General features: G+C 41.2%; 1 protein-coding gene across 1 annotated transcript in view; it reads right to left on the minus strand.

Annotated features, from left to right (window-relative positions):
• The window catches only part of ATR (ATR checkpoint kinase), a 46,749-nt gene that overhangs the window by 11,491 nt on the left and 8,770 nt on the right, over window positions 1-26,488 (minus strand). Inside the window, exons 8-32 of the mRNA XM_083503629.1 lie at window positions 25,072-25,224; window positions 23,750-23,951; window positions 22,562-22,818; window positions 20,729-20,919; window positions 20,532-20,632; window positions 19,898-20,069; window positions 19,059-19,229; window positions 18,089-18,283; window positions 17,292-17,477; window positions 16,327-16,419; window positions 15,963-16,093; window positions 15,464-15,607; window positions 14,405-14,498; window positions 13,565-13,690; window positions 10,180-10,386; window positions 9,609-9,722; window positions 7,860-7,975; window positions 6,803-6,923; window positions 6,564-6,701; window positions 5,182-5,389; window positions 4,631-4,809; window positions 3,405-3,569; window positions 2,372-2,463; window positions 1,149-1,240; window positions 806-983 (exon numbers count right to left, since the gene is read on the minus strand). Of these exons, the coding sequence (XP_083359755.1) occupies window positions 806-983; window positions 1,149-1,240; window positions 2,372-2,463; window positions 3,405-3,569; window positions 4,631-4,809; window positions 5,182-5,389; window positions 6,564-6,701; window positions 6,803-6,923; window positions 7,860-7,975; window positions 9,609-9,722; window positions 10,180-10,386; window positions 13,565-13,690; window positions 14,405-14,498; window positions 15,464-15,607; window positions 15,963-16,093; window positions 16,327-16,419; window positions 17,292-17,477; window positions 18,089-18,283; window positions 19,059-19,229; window positions 19,898-20,069; window positions 20,532-20,632; window positions 20,729-20,919; window positions 22,562-22,818; window positions 23,750-23,951; window positions 25,072-25,224 (3,826 nt within the window). The remainder of the gene's footprint in view (window positions 1-805; window positions 984-1,148; window positions 1,241-2,371; window positions 2,464-3,404; window positions 3,570-4,630; window positions 4,810-5,181; window positions 5,390-6,563; window positions 6,702-6,802; window positions 6,924-7,859; window positions 7,976-9,608; window positions 9,723-10,179; window positions 10,387-13,564; window positions 13,691-14,404; window positions 14,499-15,463; window positions 15,608-15,962; window positions 16,094-16,326; window positions 16,420-17,291; window positions 17,478-18,088; window positions 18,284-19,058; window positions 19,230-19,897; window positions 20,070-20,531; window positions 20,633-20,728; window positions 20,920-22,561; window positions 22,819-23,749; window positions 23,952-25,071; window positions 25,225-26,488) is intronic.

Here is a 26,488-nt window from a genome sequence, read left to right on the forward strand (position 1 = left end):
TCTCAGATCTAGATGATCTCTGTATCAGGGTCGGGGAACCTGTGGCCTTCCTGATGTTCACGGATTACAACTCCCATCAGTCTAAACCAGCATGAACAACGGTCAGGAATGCTGGGATCTGTAGTCCAACAACATCTGGAGGAGCACAGGTTCTCAACTCCTACGCTAGATGGTTCTATGCAAAGCCTCTTTCTCTGTGTCCCTGTAAAGCAGATGGGGATGGAAGGACTAATACTATTAATCCACCCCAGATGTATTCAAAGCACACTGAATGCTCAAAATACACAATGTGAATTTATCATCAGGATGCCAAATGGAAAAATCCTGCTAACATTTTGCTTCCCCCGCCACAACTGTAGTGTAAGGAAGATGCCTTAAAAACTAGTGCAATCTCGCGAGAAATCTCATATCCTTTCCTCTTCTCCAGAAGTTATGATAAAAATGAAAGCTTTTGGGAGGGGAAAAATTGCGACTTTCATCTTCTCCAGCCACTGCCTAGGCTAGCTGGAGCTGATGTGAGTTGTAGTACAAGCAACATTTGGAGGGCACCAGGTTGGCTACCTCTCCTTTTGACCATAGCCATGGCTCCAATATGGTTTTTAAAATGCACGGGTAAATTTTCTTTGTTGGAATTCTTGCCTGGAGCAGGAACAAGATGGGTAAGAATAAGCCTAGTTATCCCAAATGAGCACTGTCAAAAATGTGTATTACGGTTTCAGCAAAAAATGTCCCCAGTGCATGAAATGAAAGGCTAAACTAGTATCTGTTGCTTCGAGACACTGAACATGCAAAAAGGAAGCTGCACCTGATAATATATTCGTAACCTCGCTGATATGACCCCCTTTCAAAACTCGCTGCCGAAAGAGGAACTATCTGCTCTGCTCGAACAACTTTCAAAGTTTCATAGAACCGGGTAGCATCTTTCTTTTTGGCCGAGAGTAACAGCTGTCCAAGCCTAACACTCCATGTATTTGACTTTTCATCTAAAAGAAAGAAAGTAAAAAGCACTTTTTCATTTCAATGTAATCCAGCGACACAATACAGATTATTATTATTATTTTACTGTAGATCTGATATTTGCTTAAATTAAAAATTTATCCAGCATCAGCGTAATAAATACCATCTTGGCATTTGTTCTAAGTAGCTACCTGCAGCTATGTAATTTTCCAGAGAATCCCACTGTGTCAGTTTCCAGGCTGCCTCCACTCTGTACATGTTTAATTCAGAAGTCCATTCAGGCCTAGGAAGGTAAAAAGCAAACTTAGGTCAGTACACGGAATACAGAGAAAGACACACACACACACACACACACACACACACACACACACACACACTTATTCAAGCTGATCCTTTGTGTGATTTTTTTCTGTAGGAATTGAATCCAATTGTCCTTCTGCTGATGGGAAGGTTGTGGGTTTCCACCAGACATCTGGTTTACCACTATGAGAACAGGCTGCTCAATAAGATGAGCTTCCGATCTGATCCAACAGGACTCTAACTTGTGTCCTAATGGCTTTTAAGTCTTCCCCTGCAGTTCTTTAACAGTGGTTTCGCCAGCATTAACCTGAGTTGCTGCTAATGAAAGTTCCCTATCTATGGAAACAGTATCTTGGTTAAGAGGGAATCCTGATTATGGCTGTGAAGAGACAGTAACATCAAAGGAGGGGAGGAGCATGCAACCCCACAGTTCCCATTCTTCTTTTGTTTATAGGCAGAGGCATGGTACCCTTCTTCTATTTTCTCCTAGGAAATGGGATACAGTTGTACATTGGAAGTCGAACGGCATCTGTTCCGGAAGTCTGTTCGACTTCCAAAACGTTCGGAAACCAAAGCATGGCCTGCGGCCAATCAGAAGCTGCAGATGCCCCGCCAGACATTCCAGTTCCAAAGAACGTTCGCAAACCGAAACACTCACTTCCGGGCTTGCCGTGTTTGGGAGCCAAAACGTCTGAGTACCAAGGCGTTCAGGATCCAAGGTACTAGATACTTGGTTAGGAACACATTTCTCAAAAAGGCATTTCTGGGAAGACAGTGGGAGCGGCAAGAACAAGTCTCCCTCCTGTTAAACTAGATGCACACACCAGACATTGCTCCCTGAATGACTCATAGGCTATTCCCCATGTAATACTGTGAAGATATGGATGGTTCCCTAGAACCTCTGCCATGTGAGATTTCTTAACTTACTTCAGGGTCTGGTTTGCATTCACTAAAGTAGGTTGGCAACTATTAAATCCACGGCTGAGGGAAACAACAGAAAAGAGGTGGGAAGAGAATGAGTATTTCAGCTAACTAGCATTATATCTGCACCAGACCATTTGAGCAATGGAACATACTTTGTATTTTTTAACAAAGAACATATCAGTCATATTACCTCTTTGCAAGTACTCCATTCACTTGAGTGATTACAGTAGACAACTGACCAAGACCTAACATAGACTTCACCACACCGTGATAATGAATTATCTAGAAGTGAGGAAAGAAAAACCACATTTGCATTTTACATTTGTATCTCTCTTGGAGCTGAAGCAAGCCAACGTGGTCCCCATTCCTCTTTTTTTATCCTCACAGCCAACCTGAGGAGGCAAGTTATGCTGAGAGAGTGACTGGCCCAACATCACCCAGTGAATTACATGGTTCAATTTACCGCATTTTTGCTCTATAAGACGCACCAGACCATAAGAAGCACATAGTTTTTGGAAGAGGAAAACAAGAAAAAAAAATATTCTGAATCCCAGAAGCCAGGACAGCAAGCGGGATTGCTGTGCAGCAATCCCACTTGCTGTCCTTGCTTATGGGATAGTCACACGCAGCCTCTCCCGGGCAAGGGGAGCCTTCATCCCGGGCAAGGGGAGCGCTAAGGCTCCCTAAAGAGTGAGTGGAGTGTGTGTGTGGCTCTTGGGGGCTTTTCCCGCCTGCCTGCCTCCCGCCTGCATTCGCTCACACATTTCCCCTTACTTTTTAGGAGGGAAAACGTGTGTCTTATGGAGCAAAAAATACAGTAAATCTAGGACTTCCTAGCCACAACCCCACACCTGCTTTCTCTTTACAAAAAATGAAGTTATATATTCCCTGCCTCAAAAGGCTTCCATCCAGGGAACTGCATAAGGGAGACATTAGAGCAAGTGGAGACAGGAGAAAACGGGAAGAATGAATGATTGTTATAGTTTATAATGGCTTTGAATTTAGGCTTAGATGCAGAAAAAGGTAGAGGGGCTAAGCATTGGCTTGATTTTCACTATGGTTCTCCAGTGACAAACAAATCTACAAAATATATGCCCGCTGTGTCATTCTCTAGGATATATACTAAATCAGATGCAACTGCATTGCTTATTATTGTTTTTCCTCACCTGTAGCTGTACAGGTGGAGGAAGCCAAAAGGAATGAGGAGGACATATAGGCTTTACCTGGTCAGGCTCCATCTGCATTGCCCTGTCATAGCAAGCTGTGGCATCTCTCAACAAGCCAATACTTTCATGTTCCAGGATCTGTTCTTTGAGGGATGGCTCTGCCTTCCGTATTGCACTCACTCCTTCTACGCCATCTGGCTCATGCATAGCTGCATACAATTTCTTTGTGTGAACAGGAAAAAAATAATCGTCATTGGGAAGCATTCTGGCCAGCCAAATAACCCGCAACTTAAAAGCTTTGCAAACAATTTCCCTAGGTTGTATTCAATGGTACATTTCCAAGCACAATTCAAAGTGTTGGTGCTGACCTTTAAAGTCCTAAACGGCCTTGGCCCAGTATACCTGAAGGAGTGTCTCCATCCCCATTGTTCAGCACGAACACTGAGGTCCTCCTCTGAAGATCTTCTGCTGGTTCCCTCACTGTGAGAAGCGAAGTTACAGGGAACCAGGCAGACGGCCTTCTCGGAAGTGGCGCCCGCCCTGTGGAACGCCCTCCCTTCAGATGTCAAGGAAATAAACACTATATGACTTTTAGAAGACATCTGAAGGCAGCCCTGTTTAGGGAAGTTTTTAATGTTTGTTGTTGTTGTTTTATTATTATTGTTATTGGTGTTCTGTTGGGAGCCACCCAGAGTGGCTGGGGAAACCCAGCCAGATGAGCGGGGTATAAATAATAAATTATTATTATTATTATTATTATTATTATTATTATTATTATTATTATTATTTCTTCACAGGCATCATATGTTCAAGATTCTATTTAATAATTCTCAAAATGCTGGCAACTCTCCTTTTCTTTTCCTCTGAAAAGTGATCCAAAGTGACTTTTCATGTTTTCTCAGTTTATCAAAACCTACTTTTGCAAATACCGAATTATACTTCTCTTAATATAAAACCTATTTATTGTATCAGCGCACTCAAATGTGAATTAATCTCCCTTCAAATCTCATGCCAATTAGGAGCTCTTGTCTTTCCTACAAACATGGCACAGCCTACCTGAAATGGTGAGGCTCAGGAAAAGTAAGTGGCACTTGCCTTACCAGACAAGTGAGCTGTTTTTTTTTACTTTATGCCACAGAGTAAAAAAGGTGTGGGGGGGACGGACCAAAAACTGGTCACTCACAGCAAACAAAAGCAAAGCAAATAAAGTTACATAGTATAAAAATGGACAGAAAGAAACAGTTTGAAGCACTGAAGTTGAAGAAAGTTCAAGAAAGTTAAACCTGAAGAAATCCGAGGTGCTCCTGAATGTTTTGTTTCTTTTCCATGATGAATGATTCAAAGTGCATTACTGCTCTTGTATATGCTTTGGAGCGAAAAGAAGCTGCAGCCAGAGTATCCTGAGGGATGAGGTCAAGAAAACGGACCACGCTTTGATATTCTCCATATTCCTCATTTGGTGCTAGAGAATAAAAAGGGGTTTTTTTAAAAAAATGCCATAATTAGAATTAACACTGTAAATGGCTTAGGATCAGGGAATCTTAAAAAGGCCACCTGCACAAGAAGGATGGCCTCAAGGAGCCTATCAATCTTGCAGTGTAGCAGCACCTGAACATTTTTGTTTAGGCAAGTCTATCCAGACATGGAGCCATGGATGTGTTTTGATCTCTTTCACCGTTAATTGTAATTGTTTTTGACTGTGTTTTTATTGACAGTTTTGATTTTTTTTGTCATTTGCTTAGAGGTTTTACTACAATCAAATAGTGTATAAATTCTGTTAAATGGACAAACAAAACCTTTGCAAGAACAACTGAAACACAAGGGAACTACTAACCTTGAAGCTCTGCATGGTCCTTATTTGACTTCCTAGCAGCTTTCTCAGCACTCAGCTTTTGAGATTTATACCTAGCCCAATGCGTTAGATGATCAAGCATGGAGAATACTGTCTGTGTGCTTAAGTGGCTTAGATCTGAAGCGCTATCTTCACATTGTCTTGCAAAAGGGTCGTCGTTTTTCAGAACAGTCATGATTTCAGCAAACACCTGCACAATGTATAATTAAAAAGCAAACTTGGAATTCTTACTGCTGTTATGAAAAACGGCACTACATTTAGAGACTCAGGACTGGTTAATGTTTTTGCCTCATTTGCATGTCAGAGCAAACCATAGTTAACAGTTTACTGTGAATAACCTTTCTCTCTGTCTCCACCTTGTTAACAAAACAAAACATTAGTAGTTAGTTAGTCTTCCCAGGACATAAAGCAAAACATTTCCCATCAGATCACCTTTTATAATGCAATCTGAAATGTTATCTGTTCAACATTTGAGCCCCACTGTGTGGTTTTACTCTGCATTCACAAGACATATTCTGTTGGATTTCTGTTGGAAAGGGATCACTGACAATTCAGGTTTGAAGTGGGGAGAAAAAGAAGTTTTCAAGCATGGAACACCCCAATCCTGCTTCTGTTTAAGGGCTCTTCCATATCTGCGTCACCCTAGTGGCTCAGTTTGAACCAGAAAAAGGTACAGCTAACAATCTATACTTTCTGGAAATTTGTATGACATCTGCCACACTCCCAAACTCTTTCTTCTCCTCCTCTTAGCATAGTGCATCTCAAATTATCAGCTTAGAGTCATGAATGTGTCAGAACTACAATCACATGCACCCACAATTTTATCTATATCTCTGCATTCCCACACATAAATTAGTGGTGTATATGTTCTTATCCTCCAGATTCCATAAATGAAGATCTCCTTTTTCAAATCTTGGGTTGTGTGTATTTTCTGGGTTCCACCCACATGCAAGCACACCTAGAATTAGCATGTGTTGTTTTCCAGCAACATGTTTGGGTCCTCTCTCAGAGGCAGGTATCCTAGGGGAATTGAGTGTAGAGTGGATGCCACAGTCCAGTCAGACACCAACTTATTTTTCAAAAGCAGAGTGCCAAAAATTAAAAAAAGAATCAGACAAATGTAGTAGGAAGCTGCAATTATCATCAAGAACAGTCATAAACAGTCAGCAACAAGGATTCCACCATGGATTTGAGATACATAATTTCTAGATTGCTCTTAGGCATGTTGCTAGCTAGCTTTCTCCCTACAACGAAAGTCATAATTTGTTTTTCTTTGTACCTGGAACTAAGGGAAGTGATTGGCAAACCACATATGCAGGGTCATCACAAGTACTTTTGGAGTATACAGGTAAAGGGGCTCTCACCTCTTGCTGATCCTCCTGATTGCATCCCAAAAGAACATAGACAAGAATGTGGGGAAGGAGATAGATTGTCACCTTGAAGTCATTCTTCATCATAATGCTGCAGCAGTTGAAAACCTTACTGGCAAGATCATGTCGCACCTGGAACAAGAATTACACGGCTTAGCATAGCTCTTGGAAATCTGAGGTCAAGGTAACATTGCAAAGTTCATCTAACTGAGGTATGTGCTCATTATTCTTACCTTAGTTATAAGGTAACCAGCCCAGGTTGCTGACCAGTCTGCAAAATTTTTGCCTAATTTGCTTAAGTAAATGGGCTTCTTAACCTTAGTCCAGTTTACAGCCTTCTGGTAACTCTTGTATCTGTAAACAAAATTTCCAAAGCTTGTTGGTATGTGTTAGCTCAACAGAAAAGGAAGACCAATGAAACAACAATGTTCTCGGCATAGGTGTCCACCATTACTGATGTGACTAATTGCACATCTCTCTCTGAGGGCAGTAAACGTAGGAGCTCTAAACTTCAGTGAGCCAATAATCCAAGAGCAGTGGCACATAATGTACACGGGGAAACTATATAAGCATGTGGGTGGCCAAGTGGGAGTAAATAAAGAGAAACTGATGTGATCTGCAGACGTTCTGATAAGCTTTGGAGGAAGGCTTCCAGGAACAAGAGGCCTCCTTGCAAGCTTGGTGAGTTTTGGGGCTGCTTAAGCATTTGACAAGTGAGTCGTGTTTATCCAATTTTGATTTGTTTTAGCTCCAAAGGGAATATTTTGGGTTTTTATAATTTGGGGGCCTCAATTTTCTTTTGCCGTAACATTTGCTTGTCTTACACAGTAGTACCTTGGTTTTCGAACAGCTTAATTCCCGAATGTTTTGGCTCCCGAATGTCGCAAAGTCAGAAGTGACTGCTCCAGTTTGCAACTATTTTTGGAAGCCGAACATCCAATGGGGCTTCCGCAGATTCTGATTGGCTGCAGGAATCAGAAGCCGCAATTTGGTTTTCCAACGTTTTGGAAGTTGAACGGACTTCCAAGGTACAATTGTACTGTCTTTTTCATCTTATTAAATTTGTTCCTTGTATCGTAAACCTGGTGTGGTCTCAGCCTATTATAAACACTCTCAAGCCTAGAGCTTTAATATTATGTTACCCAAGGAAGCTTCAGAGAGACCCCGGGGGCCTTTTGGAGGTTGTCTGAGAAGGGCTAGCCTGGTAAATAATAATTAATCTCTTATCTGGTGGCATGAGTACTCAAACAGCAGCCCGAGACTTGGCTGGAACGTGGCCATCACACATACCGTGTACTTAAATGAGGTTCCAATATTTCCTGAATATGATCAGGAAACATTTTCCAAAGCTTGCCTCCTGAGCTGTCAGTGGTTGTCTCCCTACAATCATAGATAGAAAGCAACTCCTAAAAAGAGAGAGAGCAAGTTTTATATGAATACATTTGCACTGTACAGAATAAACTATTCAACATGAATTATTCTTAAGCAATGAAACAGAAAATGAACACTTCCATTGCCTCATTCATGCTAGACACAATAGTCTAGTTTAAGACATCACTGCAAAACCATGGTCTGGCTATCAGGACTGTACCTCAGGTGGCCCCTCCTCTTCGCCACTCCCAATTACCTTTCTCACTGTTAGTTTGCATTTCTTAGTACAGAAAGTATTGATCTGATGTGTAAAGATTTTTCCTATTCTGATTAGTTCAGGAGGGTTCTAGAAGGTTTCTTTCTACGTGAAAGAAACAGGCAGAAGGATTCTGATGTTTGGGTTATTCCTTCTGGGAAGCTGAGTGCAGCTGGTTTAAGCTGGTTCTGTTATCCTTTCTGTCAAGATCATGCTGACTGTTACAGTCAGGCCAGGAGGAGCCTGGGTTTCACTCACTTTCTCTTTGTTCTGGTGTAAAAGTTAAAGGGACCCCTGACCATTAGGTCCAGTTGTGACCAACTCTGGGGTTGCGGCGCTCATCTCGCTTTATTGGCCGAGGGAGCTGGCGTACAGCTTCCGGGTCATGTGGCCAGCATGACTAAGCCGCTTCTGGAGAACCAGAGCAGTGCACGGAAACAATGTTTTCCTTCCCGCCTATTTATCTACTTGCACTTTGATGTGCTTTCAAACTGTTAGGTTGGCAGGAGCAGGGACTGAGCAACGGGAGCTCACCCCGTCGCAGGGATTCGAACCGCTGACCTTCTGATCGGCAAGCCCTAGGCTCTGTGGTTTAACCCACAGCGCCACCCGCGTCCCTTCTGGTGTTCTGGTGTGGTGTCCTGTATTTTATAGTGTTAAGGTTTAGTCTTATTATAAGCTCAATTTAAGCTAAGTCTGCTGCAACTGGATGTCTTATGGACTGTGCCAGTCCTGAATGTATTGGATTTGAGGCAATTATGCTCATTTGCCTTCAGCAGCAGTAAAAGCTCTGCTGGATGAAGTACAATTGCCTCTGGTTATTTTTTGGGAAATCTGCTACATGTGTAAGTTTTTCCTCCTCCAGACGACACTCACAACCATATTTGCAATCTTCATACTATTTTAATACATTCATTTATTTAAAAGCATTTGTATCGTGTTACCATTTTTTTGAAAATATACAACAGTCCAAAAAACAAGCAATATATCATGAAAACAAAACACAACCTAAAAGCATATAAAAGCAAATGAAACAGATTTAAACACATAAAACAGGGTCCAGGAGAAGCCTGGGCAAAAAAGATAAATTTTGACAAGGCATCTGAAGCAATGAAGAAAATGTTGTGGTTATCTGATATAGACAAATGATGGGCAACATATATATATATTTTAAAACATAGTTTGCTTTCAAACAAGTTGCAAATCAGATTTTGAACAGTAATTATCATGAAGCAAAGGTTTTCTGCAATTAGTATTTGGATCGAAGCTCCCAGCTGAAGCTACTTAAGCCAATAAAAGAGAGGGTGGTGAAACCTTACTGGCTCCAAGGGCCAGATCAATCGCAAGCGCCTTTTTTCCTTTTGGTAAAAAGGCAGTTGTCAATACCGTTGTATCAAACAAACCTTCATTACCTGAATGGCATATGATGCAGAATCTTGAGCCCGGACGTTATCGGCATAAGCAAGGAACGCTCTTGTCAACTCCATGAATAACCCATAAGCGAAATCTGGATCTTCTACACCAGTCTTAGGGGAAAGCAGTAAGATTTCTTAGATGAGCTGCTTTGTTGGTATCCTCTGCCTGGTCACTACCAAAATCTAGTTTCAAATTGGGATTAAGAAATGATGGGGGCTGGGAGTCCTCCAGGGTCACTGGAGTCACACCATGACTTTCAATGAGAGTCATAACGCTTGGGTCAAAGGCATTCAGCAAAACAACTCTATTGACCCAGAGCAGCCCAAGAAGAGGCAAGGAAGATGGCAACAGACTACAGCATCTCCCCCTTTTCTATGATATGAAGCTGGGAATGGACCCCCTTCATCCTTTAGTGAGAAACCACCACATACAAAAAAATGTTCATTCAGAAGTATGTTGTGTGAGCAGAGCAGCAGCATTGCATACAACCCTATACAACTACCGATTTCTCCTTGCCTTGATACAAAGATACCTACTACATGAGATGCCGGTATTAGCATTCCTTACCACAAATGTAAGCCCTTTTCCTTGGTTGTTGCTTGTTGAGAAGTCCAGCCTGCCTGGATCTATAGCTCCCAGTTCACCTAAACATTCTCCACAAAGTAGCCGGGCATGAGAATTCACATCCTGACAGCCAATTAGAAGGGCAGTCACCAGCTGGGAAATAACTGGCTCCACAGTTTCGCTATCTGTTGCATATTTTATCAGCTTCTCCTAAGGGGGGGGGGAGGAGAGCAAGTTATACATGCATACTTCATATTCCAATGAGATACCATATTAATTATTTTGCTATTTATTTAATTCATATACCAGCCTTCCTCCTGAAGGAGTCCCGGGCAGCATATACACAAGCAATAAAACAATTAGAACATCTTAGCACAATTCTAGTACAGACGCAGATGTAATTATTAATTTCTTCGTTTTATGTAGCACAGTTATAAGGAAAATAAAAACTCAGTACAGTTAATGCTATGAACTTATTGTGTTTTCCAGAAAAACTAGGCCCTAGACACCGAATGAAATAGACACAAGATGGGGCCCTTATACCAGGTCAGTTATTAGAATCATAGAATCATAGAGTTGGAAGAGACCACAAGGGCCATCGAGTCCAACCCCCTGCCAAGCAGGAAACACCATCAGAGCACTCCTGACATATGGTTGTCAAGCCTCTGCTTAAAGACCTCCAAAGTAGGAGACTCCACCACACTCCTTGGCAGCAAATTCCACTGTCGAACAGCTCTTACTGTCAGGAAGTTCTTCCTAATGCTTAGGTGGAATCTTCTTTCTTGTAGTTTGGATCCATTGCTCCGTGTCCGCTTCTCTGGAGCAGCAAAAAACAACCTTTCTCCCTCCTCTATGTGACATCCTTTTATATATTTGAACATGGCTATCATATCACCCCTTAACCTCCTCTTCTCCAGGCTAAACATGCCCAGCTCCCTTAGCCATTCCTCATAAGGCATCGTTTCCAGGCCTTTGACCATTTTGGTTGCCCTCCTCTGGACACGTTCCAGTATGTCAGTGTCCTTCTTGAATAGTGGTGCCCAGAACTGGACACAGTACTCCAGGTGAGGTCTGACCAGAGCAGAATACAGTGGCACTATTGCTTCCTTTGATCTAGATGCTATACTCCTATTGATGCAGCCCAGAATTGCATTGGCTTTTTTAGCTGCCGCGTCACACTGTTGGCTCATGTCAAGTTTGTGGTCAACCAAGACTCCTAGATCCTTTTCACATGTACTGCTCTCAAGCCAGGTGTCACCCATCTTGTATTTGTGCCTCTCATTTTTTTTGCCCAAGTGCAATACTTTACATTTCTCCCTGTTAAAATTCATCTTGTTTGTTTTGGCCCAGTTCTCTAATCTGTCAAAGTTGTTTTGAAGTGTGATCCTGTCCTCTGGGGTGTTAGCCACCCCTCCCAGTTTGGTGTCATCTGTAAATTTGATCAGGATGCCCTTGAGTCCATCATCCAAGTCGTTGATAAAGATGTTGAATAAGACTGGGCCCAAGACAGAACCCTGTGGCACCCCACTAGTCACTCTTCTCCAGGATGAAGAGGAACCATTGATGAGCACCCTTTGGGTTCGGTCAGTCAGTCAGTTACAAATCCACTGATTAGGTTGCCTAATCAGTTACAAATCCACTGATTAGGTTGCCTATTAACCCATCCAACTCAGGCTATGTACACACTATACAGTGGTACCTCAGTTTTCAAACATAATCTGTTCTGGAAGACCATTTGAGTTCTGAAACGTTCGAAAACTGAAGCATTTACTTCTGGAAGCATTTACTTCCGGAAAACTCAATACAGAAGCCGCATAGCATGTTCGACTTCCGAAAAGTGTTTGAAAACCGAAGTATTTACTTCCGGGTTTTCGGCGTTCAAAAACCAAAACGTTTGACTTCTGAGACATTTGAAAACCGAGGTACCACTGTACATTTAAAGTACATGACTTCACCCGAAGAATCCTAGGAACTGGGAGGGGATAAACTACCATTCCCAGGATTCTTTGGGTAAGAGTCATGTGCTTTAAATTTATGGCTTGCCCATCACCTCAGTGGCTGTCAAGGGTCTCTGACTGTAGCATGTGAGGTTGACACTTCTGAGTGCACAGAATGAAACATCCAACAGGGCAACCAAAGTGGTTTCCATCTTGAATCCAGGCCAGACAACAGATTAGAATAAATCTTAAATGCTCGGTATCCTCCACAAGTGACTAAAGGAGCTCTCTCTCTTTCTCTTATCCAAGCTAAATCAGTGCTGGGCAATCCAATGAATGGTCTCAAAAACAAAAGGCGAACATTAGAGAATGTGTGGGGGAATGCTCCCTATTGTCCAGTAATTACTCTGCGAGTACAATTGTGCACATTAAGGTGGAATTAAGAAACAGATACTTTAAAAAGCCAAGGAGAAAGAATGCACCACATACAACAAATCTCTCTTCTCTTGTCAGGCTGACACTGAAAACGACAAGCTCCTTTACTGTGTGACTGGTAACTGAATATCACATAATTTATCTAGTATAGATCACCTTTCTCAGCAATGCTGACAAGAGAAAGGAAGAAACAGACATTATACTACAAATGATTGAGTGCTTTGGAACCCTGGATAAAATAGAAATACTGTCTTTCTTTGGTGGGAGCAAAAGAAGTCTATTCGGATAAAGATCAGAATTAACAATGTGGCGGGGGGCGGGGATGGCTTCACTGTAGGATTCTTAGAATGCAAGCTAAGTTTATTTCATTCTAAAATCAAATGGGTAGCTTTGTTAATAGGAAATTAAGAGAAATTCATCATAAAAGGCAATAACTTGACTTATTCTTAATTGCATTCATATTCATAATGTGGTTTTAGAATCAGTGGTGTAGTTTTACGATTCTAGATACATGATGTGATTATTTGCAGAACAATCTTACATGTCTATTCAGATGCAAGTCCAGCTAATTTCAATGGTAAAAGGTAAAGGGACCCCTGACCATTTAGGTCCAGTCATGGCCGACTCTGAGGTTGCGGCGCTCATCTTGCTTTATTGGCCGAGGGAGCCGGCGTACAGCTTCCGGGTCATGTGGCCAGCATGACTAAGCCGCTTCTGGCGAACCAGAGCAGCGCATGGAAATGCCATTTGCAGGTACCTTCCCACTGAAGCGGTACCTATTTATCTACTTGCACTTTGACGTGCTTTCGAACTGCTAGGTTGGTAGGAGCAGGGACCGAGCAACGGGAGCTCACCCCATTGCGGGGATTCAAACCGTCGACCTTCTGATCGGCAAGTCCTAGGCTCTGTGGTTTAACCCACAGCGCCACCCGAGTCCCATATTTCAAATAGACACGTATAGAATTGCAGTGCTAGCTACCCATCTCAGAGCCTTTGAGCTTTACAGTTTTACTTACTTGGTTTTTATATAATGTTTCTTTCAGGCTGGTGAGAGCATGAATCCGAACATCTACATTCTCGTGCTGAATAGCTTTCATGGAGAGCTGTAGCGCTGTCTGCAAGTCTGTGCTCCTGGAAGTCTCCTAAGGTAAAATGCATCAGAGTACATGTTTCAATGAACAAACCCATTGTTAAATGTACCAACACACAGTGGGGGATTATCCAACAGTAGTCATACTTAAGTCCGTTGATTTCAATGAGTCTACTCCAACTTAGTTGAGTATATCCCCCAGTTGGTTTTGGTGGGAAAAGGGATGCGGTCTGTGCCATATTATATTGTTTGTACAATGTTTATTCTTGTCTATCATTAGGACAAACAGCATGAGGGAATCTTACAGATCAATTTTCAGAAATATTTCTCCCACTAGTAGTGTTTGCACATCATGGTAAATAATAGTTCATGGTTTAGTATGAGCATCATGGTTGCTCCCACTTTACTTCTCCCCTAGTGTAAGCAACAAATCCCAATCCCCGATTTATGAGATTATGGTTTGTTTTGCTTCTAACAAATTATAATTAGTAATCCAACAGCAAACTTTGTCTTCACATTGTAATTTGGAACGAAACAAATCACCTTTCCTGGTTTGGACAAAACGCTAAGGCAGGGCTCATGGTTACTCTTTGCATTAGAGGAGGAATTATCTACATGTTCACTGTAAACCATTAATTTAACATAGCATGCTAATTGAGCCACTTTTATTTACACAAACACTGGACATCATGGATATCCAACACCCCATTTCCAACTTCAAATGAACATTCTGTTTTTAAATATCAAAACATCACGAAATCTATACCTTCCTATATTCCTGAAGAACGACTTGAATGTCTTTTAGTTCAGGATGGTCAGGCAGAAAATATATTTCATGTAGAAAATCCTGTACTGCATTCCTAATGAATAAAACAAAATCTCTTACAAAACACTCATGCACTTTTTTTTAAAAAAACCCCCGCAGTACACTGAAATAATAATAATTTAAAAACAAACTAAAAGGGAGCTATTTATATAAACTTCATATAACTTTATATAAACTTATATAACATTATATAAACTTTATATAAACTTCTATAAACTGCTATTGTTCCAACCCATATTTGTTCACCGATTTGGTTAGAATTAGCAAAACTGAAGTACTCTATTACAGTTGAGAAAAATCTAGAGATCTTTTATTTTTGTATTCAGATATAGATTTAGACAGGGCTTTTTTTCAGGGGGAACTCACAGGAACTCCTTTCTGGCACCTCTCAGGTGGGCACCATTGCCGTTCTAAGAGAACGAGGGAGGTGTTCATGGTGAGCACCTCTTTTTCTAGAAAAAATAACACTGGATTCAGATATATAAAAGCTGGGTCAGAAGTTTTGACAAGAGAACCACCTTGTACCCCTACTCTCCAATGCTCTGCTGTTTGCTGCTGACAGGGGGTGGGGGAGGGAGGAAAGTTAAAATAAAAAGAAGCAGCAGGCAGCATGGGCTTCCCATGAACCTGAATGAAAATGTTGTATTCCCACCCCACCCCCCAGTTTCTGTGAAAGGACCCCTTTCCAATTTACCACCTGTGAAAGGGATTTTGCAACCGTGTTTCCTGGGGGAGAAACTTCAGGACTCTGCATAGTTCTGGCCCTTCCACACACCTATCAGAATAATTAATACTGAACAGCAAATTTGTAGAATAAATTATGCAAAACAAATAATGCAAAGTTTCTCCTTTATGCAGGTCACAAAACTTAAATTACCTTACCACAGATTTTTATTTTTAACACCAGAATATACACAATTTTGGCTGCAAGTCTTCTCTAAACTGGCTGCCAGTAGGATACCACCAAAATCATTATTAAAATGTTTTATGTTAGAATACCTGTTCTCAACGATAAGAAAATGGAAGACGGCTGCTGTTTCTTTCGGCTGAATATGTATGAGGGGCAGCAGAGCTACGATCACGTGACTGAGAAGGGAGCCAAGGTGACTTTGATCCAAGCAGCGCACAAAGCAGTCCCAAGCCCTAAACAAAGAGGACAATTTTGAAAAAGGATCTCAGCATCCTAACATACAGAGCATGGCTATATATTTCTCAGTACACAGACATAAAAAAAGAAAAATCAATCATGAGATGTTTGCGCCATAATTATTTGCAGTTACTCACACAGGCATTCACCATAAGTCACAATAAAGCACTTAGACCAGTGATGGCCAAACTTGGCCCTCCAGCTGTTTCGGGACCACAATTCCCATCATCCCTGACCACTGGTCCCATTAGCTAGGGATGATGGGAGTTGTAGTTCCAAAACAGCTGGAGGGCCAAGTTTGGCCATCACTGCCTTAGACTGTAGTCATAAATCAGTGCACAGTATTCTTACCTGCAGCACAACTCGGGGAAATCATCCTTGTATCTCAGCCCCGTCCTGAGTGTTGTCATCATCTTCACTCTTACTGCACTTATATGTTTGGGGCCCATAAGCTTCATTAAAGCCATCAAGCTATTTAAGGCCTGCAGTTGGGAAGAGGAAAAAATAAGAATTATTTTTAACCACCAAGCTGCATGATAAAAGTATGCAACTGTTCACCACCCTTTACTCTCTTTTGAATTTGGACTTCTATCTTTTTCTGCCAGGCTCCAAAGAAATCTAGCACTGTCCCAGCTTCTTCCTTAATCCCAGAATGGTACCCATGTCAAATGAAGCTCCACATAGGGGTTCTACGACCCAGAAGGAGTTCACTCACCATTTTCTTATCTTCAATTCCTATGCTGGAGCTTAACAACTGCATGTTGAAGAAGGCCAAGATGCCCAGCAATTTTGGTTGCAGGTAATCAGCCTAGATAGTCATAAAAATAATACTCTGTAAATATTCCACTTTGAAACACATTACTAAGAGAGCCCCACAGCACATCCATTCTTTAAATACATAGTTGATGTGCAAAATAATGTATGGTAAAATACTACCTTTGCACACCCACTCTGGAAAATTAGAACTTCCCAGGGTCCAATGAACTGCTGATCTTTCTTAATCAAGGAGTTCATGCTTTCAAACATAACCTGGTTGGTCCAGTGCAGTTCTGCATTTAAACAAAGCTAATCTGCTTGGGATGTTATGTCCGTAACTAATTACTTCTCACTGGTAACTTCCATAGCAAAAAACCCACAACCAGCTGCTTGTTCAATCTGCTGATTTTGCTCACGATATTGGGCTCTTCTGAAAGATTCACTCCTATCCTTCTTGTGGGCTTCCCAGAGGTATCTGGCTGGTCACTATGGGAACAGAAGCCTGTACTAGATGGATCTTTGGTCTTATCCCACAAGGCTCCCTTTTAATGTTCTGAAAACTCTTCCTGACATGCAAAGAAACTCTTCCTCTCTTCTGTATACTTAATGGCATAGAATAATACAAGACCAAAAGCCATCCTTTCCTTCTAAAGTGATACAGTGGTACCTCGGGTTAAGTACTTAATTCATTCCGGAGGTCCATACTTAACCTGAAACTGTTCTTAACCACTTTAGCTAATGGGGCCTCCTGCTGCCGCCACGCCGCCGGAGCACGATTTCTGTTCTTATCCTGAAGCAAAGTTCTTAACCTGAAGCACTATTTCTGAGTTAGCAGAGTCTGTAACCTGAAGCGTATGTAACCTGAAGCGTCTGTAACCTGAGGTACCACTGTACAAAGACAACTGTGATGGCACTGCTACTTGCCATTCGTTCAGGAGAGGTGATGTCCTTTGGTCCTTGATATGGGTCATCGTTGGAGGCAAATGAAGCCAGAATCGACAAACCATTGAAGACCTGCTGGTAGTGCTCTCCTATACGTAGCAATAATTCATTATGCAATCCCTGGTAGTCCTGTCTCAGCAAACTTCCAAGTTCGATTTCGGTTTCATTCTATGGAACGCAAATGAAAAACAAACGAAGAAATAAAGAATAGACCAGACATATGCACAACAATAAGAGATAATAATACAGAAATGCAAACCCCTAGTCAAGGATTTCAGTGAACAACTGCTATCAACACACATCAAGAGAAGATCTTGTTCACAAGTTGGTTTTGGTTATGGACAGTGCCATGCAAAGCTGGTAATAGGCCCAGGCCAGATGGAAAATATAGGCCTCATTTCAATAATCTTTACCGAAGGGCCCCTTTGCTTCTACCAGGGAGATTCAGAGCAGGCACCCTCAAAATCGTAGGCCCATGCCAATTAGCCCACTTGCTCCGCCCCAATCTAGACTGGTTATTGATCTAGAAACAGCAGAAACTGTTGACTGAGAATTTTTCTTGGCCAGATTCATTTTAGGCATATATTTTTGGTTTCTTGGCTTGTTTGAACCCAGACTATTTTAGGCCCACCAAAAATATTCATTATGCCAATAACATGCTTGCACTGAGTTCTTATCTTGAGAATATAAGTCACTTATTTGTGTGCTTCAATATAATCCCCAACCTAATTATTCTTATTTTCCTAAAGCTTCATAGACCAAGTGCAAAACATAACTACCTTGAGATAGTGGAGTGCTCGCTCGAGCTCATCTTTACTACAGAAGCAGACTAGATGAGAGAAGATGTACTTGAAGTTGTTGATGAGGATCTCTCTACGGTTTACATTTAGCTGTTTCGCTATCGTTCGAATAAGCACAGAGGCTGCAGGGCTGGCCTTGGCAGCAAGGTCAGGCAGAAGAACTTGGAGAGTCCGCTGGCAAAATAGAGAGACAGCCAAAATGAGCTTTGACACCTCATTTCTTTCCCCTTGTGCAAGTGAAGGTGCACATTTGCTTGTGGTTAAGAGTGATAAGCTCCAAACTTACTGGCCTGAAAGGGCACATACAGAAAGCCAGACAAATAACTTTTCAACGATGGTGAAAACCTCAAACAACCAACACTGGGAAATCCCTACAGTTAGTAAGTTTCATGGGTTTATTTAGAAAAGAATTGGCATCTTTCACAAAACACAATAGACTCCAAGCTAAAATAACCCTTCCTATAAAAATGCGGAAGAAGGCAAAATATGTGGCAGAGGGAAAGACCTGTGGGAAAAAGGAAACCTTTTTCTCGGCTCCCCTTTTGCTTGGGGAAATAAGCTACCTCACAGTTGTTGCTGGGGTGATAAAATGGGTGTGTGGGTAGCAGAACCACATATAGCACCTTCAGCTCCTTGCGGAGAAAGGTGAGCTAAAAATGTAATAAATGAAAAAAATGTAGGAATCCTACCAATCTGCATAATCATCCCCAGTAATGCCAACAATTTATGAAGAATTGAGAAAACTGAGATGGGAAACACATGCAAAGACTTATTCTTACTCTGGAACAGGCATCTCCAAACTCGGCCTTCCAGATGTTTTGGGACTGCAATTCCCATCATCCCTGACCACTGGTCCAGTTAGCTAGGGATGATAGGAGCTGTAGTCCCAAAACATCTAGAGGGCCAAGTTTGGGGGTGCCTGCTCTGGAATATACCATCATCAACTTACACTGAGAAAACGATTGAGGTCTGGAAAATCAAAAACATTGGCAATTTCAGATAACATGTCCAGGGCAGCTTCCCTTTGATGAGCAATTTCTTGTTTCTGTACTTCGCTGCTTTGGCCGGGAGTGTTACAAATCATTGCCGACTGCCTGGAGTGCAGAGATTCCACTAAAAACTAAGCATCGAAAGATACATTTCACTGTTATTACTCTCATACAGTAATTAGAATTCTTACATCAGGACAATTATGCCAGACATAAACATTCAGCTGACTAAAGAGCAAAGGTATTGGTTTTTGTTCTTTACAATCTGGAGCCGCTTACAGTTCTGCTAATGAATGTTGTCCCTACTAGAAAACCCCTGCCAAACGCAAAACAATTAAGATCCAACTGTCCTGCCAACACAGAAAATATTAGCATAGAAATGGTTTTAATAGCTTTGACTTTAGAATTGTCTTTGTCTTTACCCAAGACTGAACAAAATTATCCAGGTCTCCAGCCATAACAAAGAGACAAGAGTGGGCTGCAGGGTCACACGCTCTCTTTCGAACCCATGTCTCCACTCATGCTAATTGCTTTCATTTTATACCATCATTAAGTTTACATCCACACCAACCAAGGGACCTTCTTTAACCAAGGTTTGCAAGCCATGGTTAGCACGAATCATGGTTAGGGTTGGAGTATGTGTAACTCTTAACTACAATCCTTCCCCACAGTAGGCAAGAGGAATATGTGTACATTAGGGGAGAAGTTGGGGGTACATGATCTTGTAGCTCTCTACGGTACGTTAAGCAATTAAAAGGTTAATGCAATGTATTCTTCCTATATTATTCGGGCTTCTTACCTGACAGATTGGTTTCTTGTATTGACTGAAAAAGGCTTGCAGCTTTATAGACTTGGTGGCAGCCAAAGCTCTGATTTCTGTATATGCTGCTCCAGCCACAGAGGCCGATTTGGACAACAAGCAATGCAACAAGTGCAAGAGTGCAAAGGGCACCAAGCTCCCCTTCGTTGCCCTTACAAAGAAGTAAAAGGGGGAAAAGACAGACATTGCTTGAAAGTAACACCAATGCACTAGATAATTCATGCCAAAACAGAATGTGGAAATTCTCATTTGTTTTACTGTACAGAGATGCTATCATGTTCTTAAAATACTGAATATTATTCTCCATTGTGTTTAAACCACCTGCTGAAGCCTTCAGCAAGCAGTTCAAGTAAAGACATTTATCGCAGATTTGAATTTATTCTATATACGTGCTGGTTTATTTTTATTTATTTTTTAAATCGAATCCTTTTTTTATATGTGCATAAGTTTTCACTGCCATTATATACAAAATTGTTCTGTAAATTGCTATGGGATGCCTCATGGAAAGTGATTCGTAAAGAAAGTAACTGATAAGAATATTCCATAACTCAGAATAAGTCTCCTGAAACCAGAATACTTAAGAGAAGTTAGAAAAGAAGACACTAAAATGTACCTTCCAATATCACCTGTTGTGAGAATCAATGTATCCTTCAGCTCACTATTTTTTGATATTTTAGCATTTGTGTAGGCTTCTTTCATTCTCGAAACGAAAAGCTGAAACAGCAAGTTTGAAACGATATGCATTCATTATTGTGATTACATATCAAGGTTGCTCTCTCTTTCAGGCTTCAAGATACTTAAGAAATTCACCTCTTTAATGAAATCTTCCTCAGAGTCTGAAGAATCCAGTATGTATTTGATGCAGCCACTAAAGGCTATTCTTACATCTTTGTCGGGATCTTCCATTAGCTTTAAGAAAGCCCCAACAATCGCTTTTACATTTAATTCATCTTTTTTGAAGTCCAGGTGTTTACAAAGGAGAGGAATGTTCTCTATTAATACTAGAAGAGCAAGTAACAGAAACAACACATTCAACAATTTTCATTTATCGTAAGACCAAAGTTAACACGACATGGCGCAATACCATATTTTATACATCTTAAAATTTCTTTTTTAAAAAAATCAAACGTGTATTATTTGGGTTACCTCAAATTACAATCATGTTCACAAAAGATAAAAATATTTAAGACAGACTATGAAGTTCACTCACAAATATTTTGACATGTTATTAAGTACTTTTTGAAAAAGCAACAACGTTCTAGTTTAGATTTCAAAACCTGGATAACACATACAAATTAGACAGAATATATCACATCTCCTCTTACATTTTAGCGCAGGAGACCACAGGCCACATTGATTACCAAGCCCTGTCCTTCTGGAAGGACAATGAAGTCGCCTTCCTTATTTCCTGGCTGAATAACTTGAAATGTAAGAAGTACCATGGATTCGCCTTACAGTGAGACATGGGGAAGGACAACAGAGACCCAAAAAGTTGAATGTTATTTGCTCTCCCATTTCTCAGTGGAAGGGATCCAGGGAAGAACAACCTCTCAGAGTATTGCAAAAGAACAATGTCAATCAACATTTGGTGATCTCCACAACAGAAAGTGTCCTTTCATACTGCATCATGGTGTGGTACGCTAGTTTGACATCAACTGATAGGAAGCGCCTACACAGGGTGGTGAATACAGCACAAGATATTATGGGCTGTCCCGTGAATCCGCTGGATGAAATAGCAGAAGAACGTTGCCTCAGGAGAGTGAGGAAAAGTCTCAGGGATGATTCACACCCTGGCCAGCACTTTCTTGATCTCCTGCCCTCAGGCAGAATATATGGAAGCATGATTAGTTGCACCAACAGGGTAAAGAACAGCTTCTATCCGTGGGCTGTTAGGCTGCTGAATGAAAAGATAACAACAGGGCAACTGACTTTTGGGTTTGGTGGGTGTGCGTCAGTAAATGAGGGGAATTAAGACTAAGAGAGCTGAGTGGGGGGTTCTCATGTAATCTCACTGTATACAAGTTGTACAAGTGACAATAAAGTATTTCAATCAATTTCAATTTCCCAAGAAGAACAGCATCTGCTACACTGAAAGCAGCATACTGACTCTTGTACTGTGGAAGGGTCAGCAATGAGACCCTGTTGCAGAAGCCACTGGGATGCTCTCTCATTTCCCAAAGAAAGAGGTATCCTTCTCACCAGCCATGCTTCACACCTTGCAGGTGTGCCTCCCTATCAACTCTTTGATCCAGAAGAACGGACAGAAAGCTCTTGCAAGCAAGGAACTCCGCCCAAACACCCACGCTTTCATACCTGTCATGGGATCAACTTTAACACCTGCTTATAGTAAACTTAGGTGCTATGACAGCTAAGTAGCCAAATCAGAATTATTGAGGGTGCTCAGTCTACTCAAGTGCCACAAAAATTTTGAGGGTCTTTTGTGGGCGGGAGTGGGAAAGAGGGCAACTGAAAACCACAAAGAGAGATGGAATGGAGAATCCCAAAAGAAGGCACAGCTGGCTGGCACATAGAATAAGAGCACTTCACATTATTATGTTGTGTTTACCAAGTAAAATAACACTGCAGAAACAACATACAAAAAAGAGACAGGAAAATAATACAGTGTATGTTTAAAGAACTTACCAAGCTTGACTGAACTGGCTACATTGCTTTCTAGGAGATTTAAAAATGGCTTAAAGACATCTGCTCTTACAGCACACATTTGCTCGGAAGAAGTCACAATAACTTTGCTACAGAGGATGTCACAACTTTGGGGCTCGATGCCAGGTTTAGTTGTGGAAGGTCTTATACTGAAGTTGCCAGAAAGACAGCAAGCCAGTTTTCCAATGATGCTGGCATAAGCTTTTTGGACCAATAGAGATTCATCCCCTATGTGGTCTCTGAAATAAAAAGAAGGGTCCGGTGCTTTTTCTACATATAACATTATTCTTACAACAGTAAATGCTGCTGGATGCACCATTTTCAAAAGAAACCTAAGAGTGGTATCCAATTACCGTATTTTTCGCTCTATAACACGCACCCGACCATAACACGCACATAGTTTTTAGAGGAGGAAAATCCGCAGGCATGTCACCCGTAGGCATTCCCTCCATAACACGCACAGACATTTCCCCTTACTTTTTAGGAGGAAAAAAGTGAGTGTTATGGTGCAAAAAATACGGTAAGTACTTCTGTTAAGATAAGGATTTCCACTTGTGCTATAGAACGTGCCCTCTCTCACCCCTCTCCTGAGGGCTGCGGAAAATCCCAGAAATATTTAGGGCAGCGTATGGGAAGGAGTAGGAAGGGAAGTTCTATTGCACAGCCAAAAGTACTTGCATTAGTGGAGCTGCATCCAGACCCAGAAAAGGTCCAGAAAAGGAATACAGTGGTACCTTGGGTTACATACGCTTCAGGTTACATACACTTCAGGTTACAGACTCCGCTAACCCAGAAACAGTGCTTCAGGTTAAGAACTTTGCTTCAGGATAAGAACATAAACCTTGCTCCGGCGGTGCGGCAGCAGCAGGAGGCCCCATTAGCTAAAGTGGTCTTCAGGTTAAGAACAGCTTCAGGTTAAGAATGGACATCTGGAACGAATTAAGTACTTAACCCGAGGTACCACTATACAAAGACACTCATGTTATGGAACACACTTCCTATATATGGGCGACAGAAGAAGTGGCATGGCCTGTCATACATTTCCATCCTCTCTGCCATATCCCACCTCAGCTGCACCACTCGTATTTGACAAGGCCTTTGTATGATCTATTAGCTGGCAGATCATTATTCCCTTCCCCAACTTTATTTGGAATTAAAATCACTGCTTACAGGAAAGATCCAAGCAAAGTGGTGGAGGATTTTACATCCGACTGGTGTAACAGGAAAGGAAACCCTTTAACACAGTTAGCTCTGATAATTTCATGCGGACTCTGCAGGGTACGCTGATATAAAGAATCCCTCCACTTCAGATGTAATAATCTTCGTGGAATCAGAGAAAGAAGAAACACGCAATTCGACTGAATCTCAGATGCTAAAAGGAAAAAAAATATACAAAAGCACTGTAAGGACAACAATCTAGCCTTTTTTAAATGGCACCCACATATTTTATTTTAAAAAATTATAAGCCACTTGCTAAAACCCAAAAAAATCTCCAAGCAGTATACAAGTCTAATTACATACAAAAGATGACTAAAATCCACAATAAATATATAGATCAAAAAATCCATCAATAAATATATAGATCAATAAAGCACTGAAAACAAATTTACACCTCATAAACACCCCTAATTATCAAACTGCTGCAAGTTCAGAAGCACAACAGTATATTATTTCATACTGAGAGGACTGCAGTCATTAAGGCCAATATTTTAAAAGCTAAAGCTAAATAAATAGTTACACAGGTCAGGACACATTATATCCTTGATTTTCCACAAATAGTATATGGACTTTTAAGCATTCAAACGGGAAAGTATCTTTTCAGTGGAGGACAGCAGAGTTATCCAAGTGCAAGTGGCCAGTTATTTACATTCTGACCATATCATATTTGTGTTAATGAGGTATGTTGGCCATGGGGCTCTCTATGTACTTGGCACAGAGGCTTCAGTTGGGGGAAAGTAGTGTGGTTAGAAAACTGACTGGAACTAGAAGACTGGAACATACCTCACCAGTCTTAACACAAATGCACCAGCTCCCAGTCCATTTTCAGGCACGAGTCAAAGTGTTGGTTTGAACCTTTAAACACTCTGAACAGCCTTATTTCCATGCATAAACCAGTCTCAGCATTCATCTCATCCTTCAACGCATTGATCTTTTGAGGTAAGTCAGGTGATGACCCAAGACAGGGCCTTTTCGCCTATGGCACCCTGACTCTGGAATGCTCTCCTGAGAGATTTGCCTGGGACCGACATTAAATATCTTTTAAGATGAAGCCCTTTCTATTTGCCCAGACCTTTTACACATTTTAGTGTTAGCTGTATTTTAACTTAAATGTCGCTGGCATATTTTGTAAACTGTTCTGCTTTTTAAAATTTTGTTGTTCCATCACCGCTGTTGTTTTTCTTTGCTGATAGCCACTTCTAGAAACCTTGGGGAGAATGATAGGGTGGAAACATGAATAAATTTCAAAGCAAAATGTAGGTTTTTTTACTTACAAAAATGGCTTGAAGTATGTTTACTCAATACCAGAAGATCTGAATTAAGTGCAGGCAACTTGAATGAAGGGTCACTGGAGCAGCTGGAAATCCATGGCAGACATAGTATTCCAAGTAAATTTTCAATAATCTCATCGCTAAGCTGGATTTTTACTTTTAGAGGAGGAAAAAAACAAACACAAATTCAGGTGGCTTATGAAACAGATCTACATTGCTGATAAAATGACGGCATCATGCCATTGTTAAGGTAAAGGTAACCCCTGGGTACAGGACCCCTGGGTGGTTAAGTCCAGTCAAAGGGTGTGACGTTCATCTTGCTTTTCAGGCCGAGGGAGCCAGTGTTTGTCCACTGACAGCTTTCCAGGTCATGTGGCCAGCATGACTAAACTGCTTCTGGCACAATGGGACACCCTGAAGGAAACCAGAGTGTACAGAAACGCCATTTACCTTCCCGCCGCAGCGGTACCTATTTATCTACTTGCAGTGGTGTGCTTTTGAACTGCTAGTTTGGCAGGAGTAGGGACCGAACAACGGGAGCTCACCCCGTCACGGGGATTTGAACCGCCAAGCTTCTGATCGGCAAGTCCTAGGCTCTGTGGTTTAAACAAAGGTTAAAATACTAAAACAGATTAAAATTTCCTCAGGTTTATAAGCATCTGGGTAGCCTTGTCTAAACAAGATTGTTTTTATCAGGCACCGAAAGGAGTACAGCAAATATGCTTGCTTGATATTAAAATGAACCTAGCAGAAAACTTTTGAAGTGTGCAAATAGCATGGAAAATGGCAAGTAAAAACAGCTTCTTTTTTTTAAAAAAATCATTGTCTTTTACTCACTTTCACTTAAAGAGTAAAATGCCAAGAACTGCAGGCTCACAGATAATTTATGTACGCAAGGCATAGACACTACACAACAATTGGACTCACTTTTTAAAGATGCTTTCGAACTGCTAGGTTGGCAGGAACTGGGACAGAGCAACAGGAGCTCACTCTGTCGTGGGGATTTGAACTGCTGACCTTCTGATTGGCACTGACCACAGTGCCAGACCACATACTTGCCATGCCTCAAGTCTCAAATTTAATCCCTGGCACATTAAGATGAAAGCATCCTAGTTACACTGTGAAGGCCTCTGACTAAAGACTTTAGAAACCAGCTGTCTGTCAGAGCAGACAGATCTGGGCTAAATAGACAAATGACCCAAATCAGAATAAAAGTATCTGTACTGGAACTGAATTGATTTTATATGTGTGGTGGTGGAGTTTTAAATTGTGTGTGTGAATATACACACACTTGTTTTTATGCAATTATTCTATATATGTTTCTATATGTTTCAGGATGCCTCATGGGAACCGTTTCATGAGTGAAAAAAGTAAGTAAGTAAGTAAGTAGGTAAGTAAGTAAGTAAGTAATAATAATAAT

This window comes from Podarcis liolepis (genome assembly GCF_965112155.1).
Source record: "Podarcis liolepis genome assembly, chromosome: 5".
In the NCBI taxonomy this organism is placed as follows: Eukaryota; Metazoa; Chordata; class Lepidosauria; order Squamata; family Lacertidae; genus Podarcis; species Podarcis liolepis.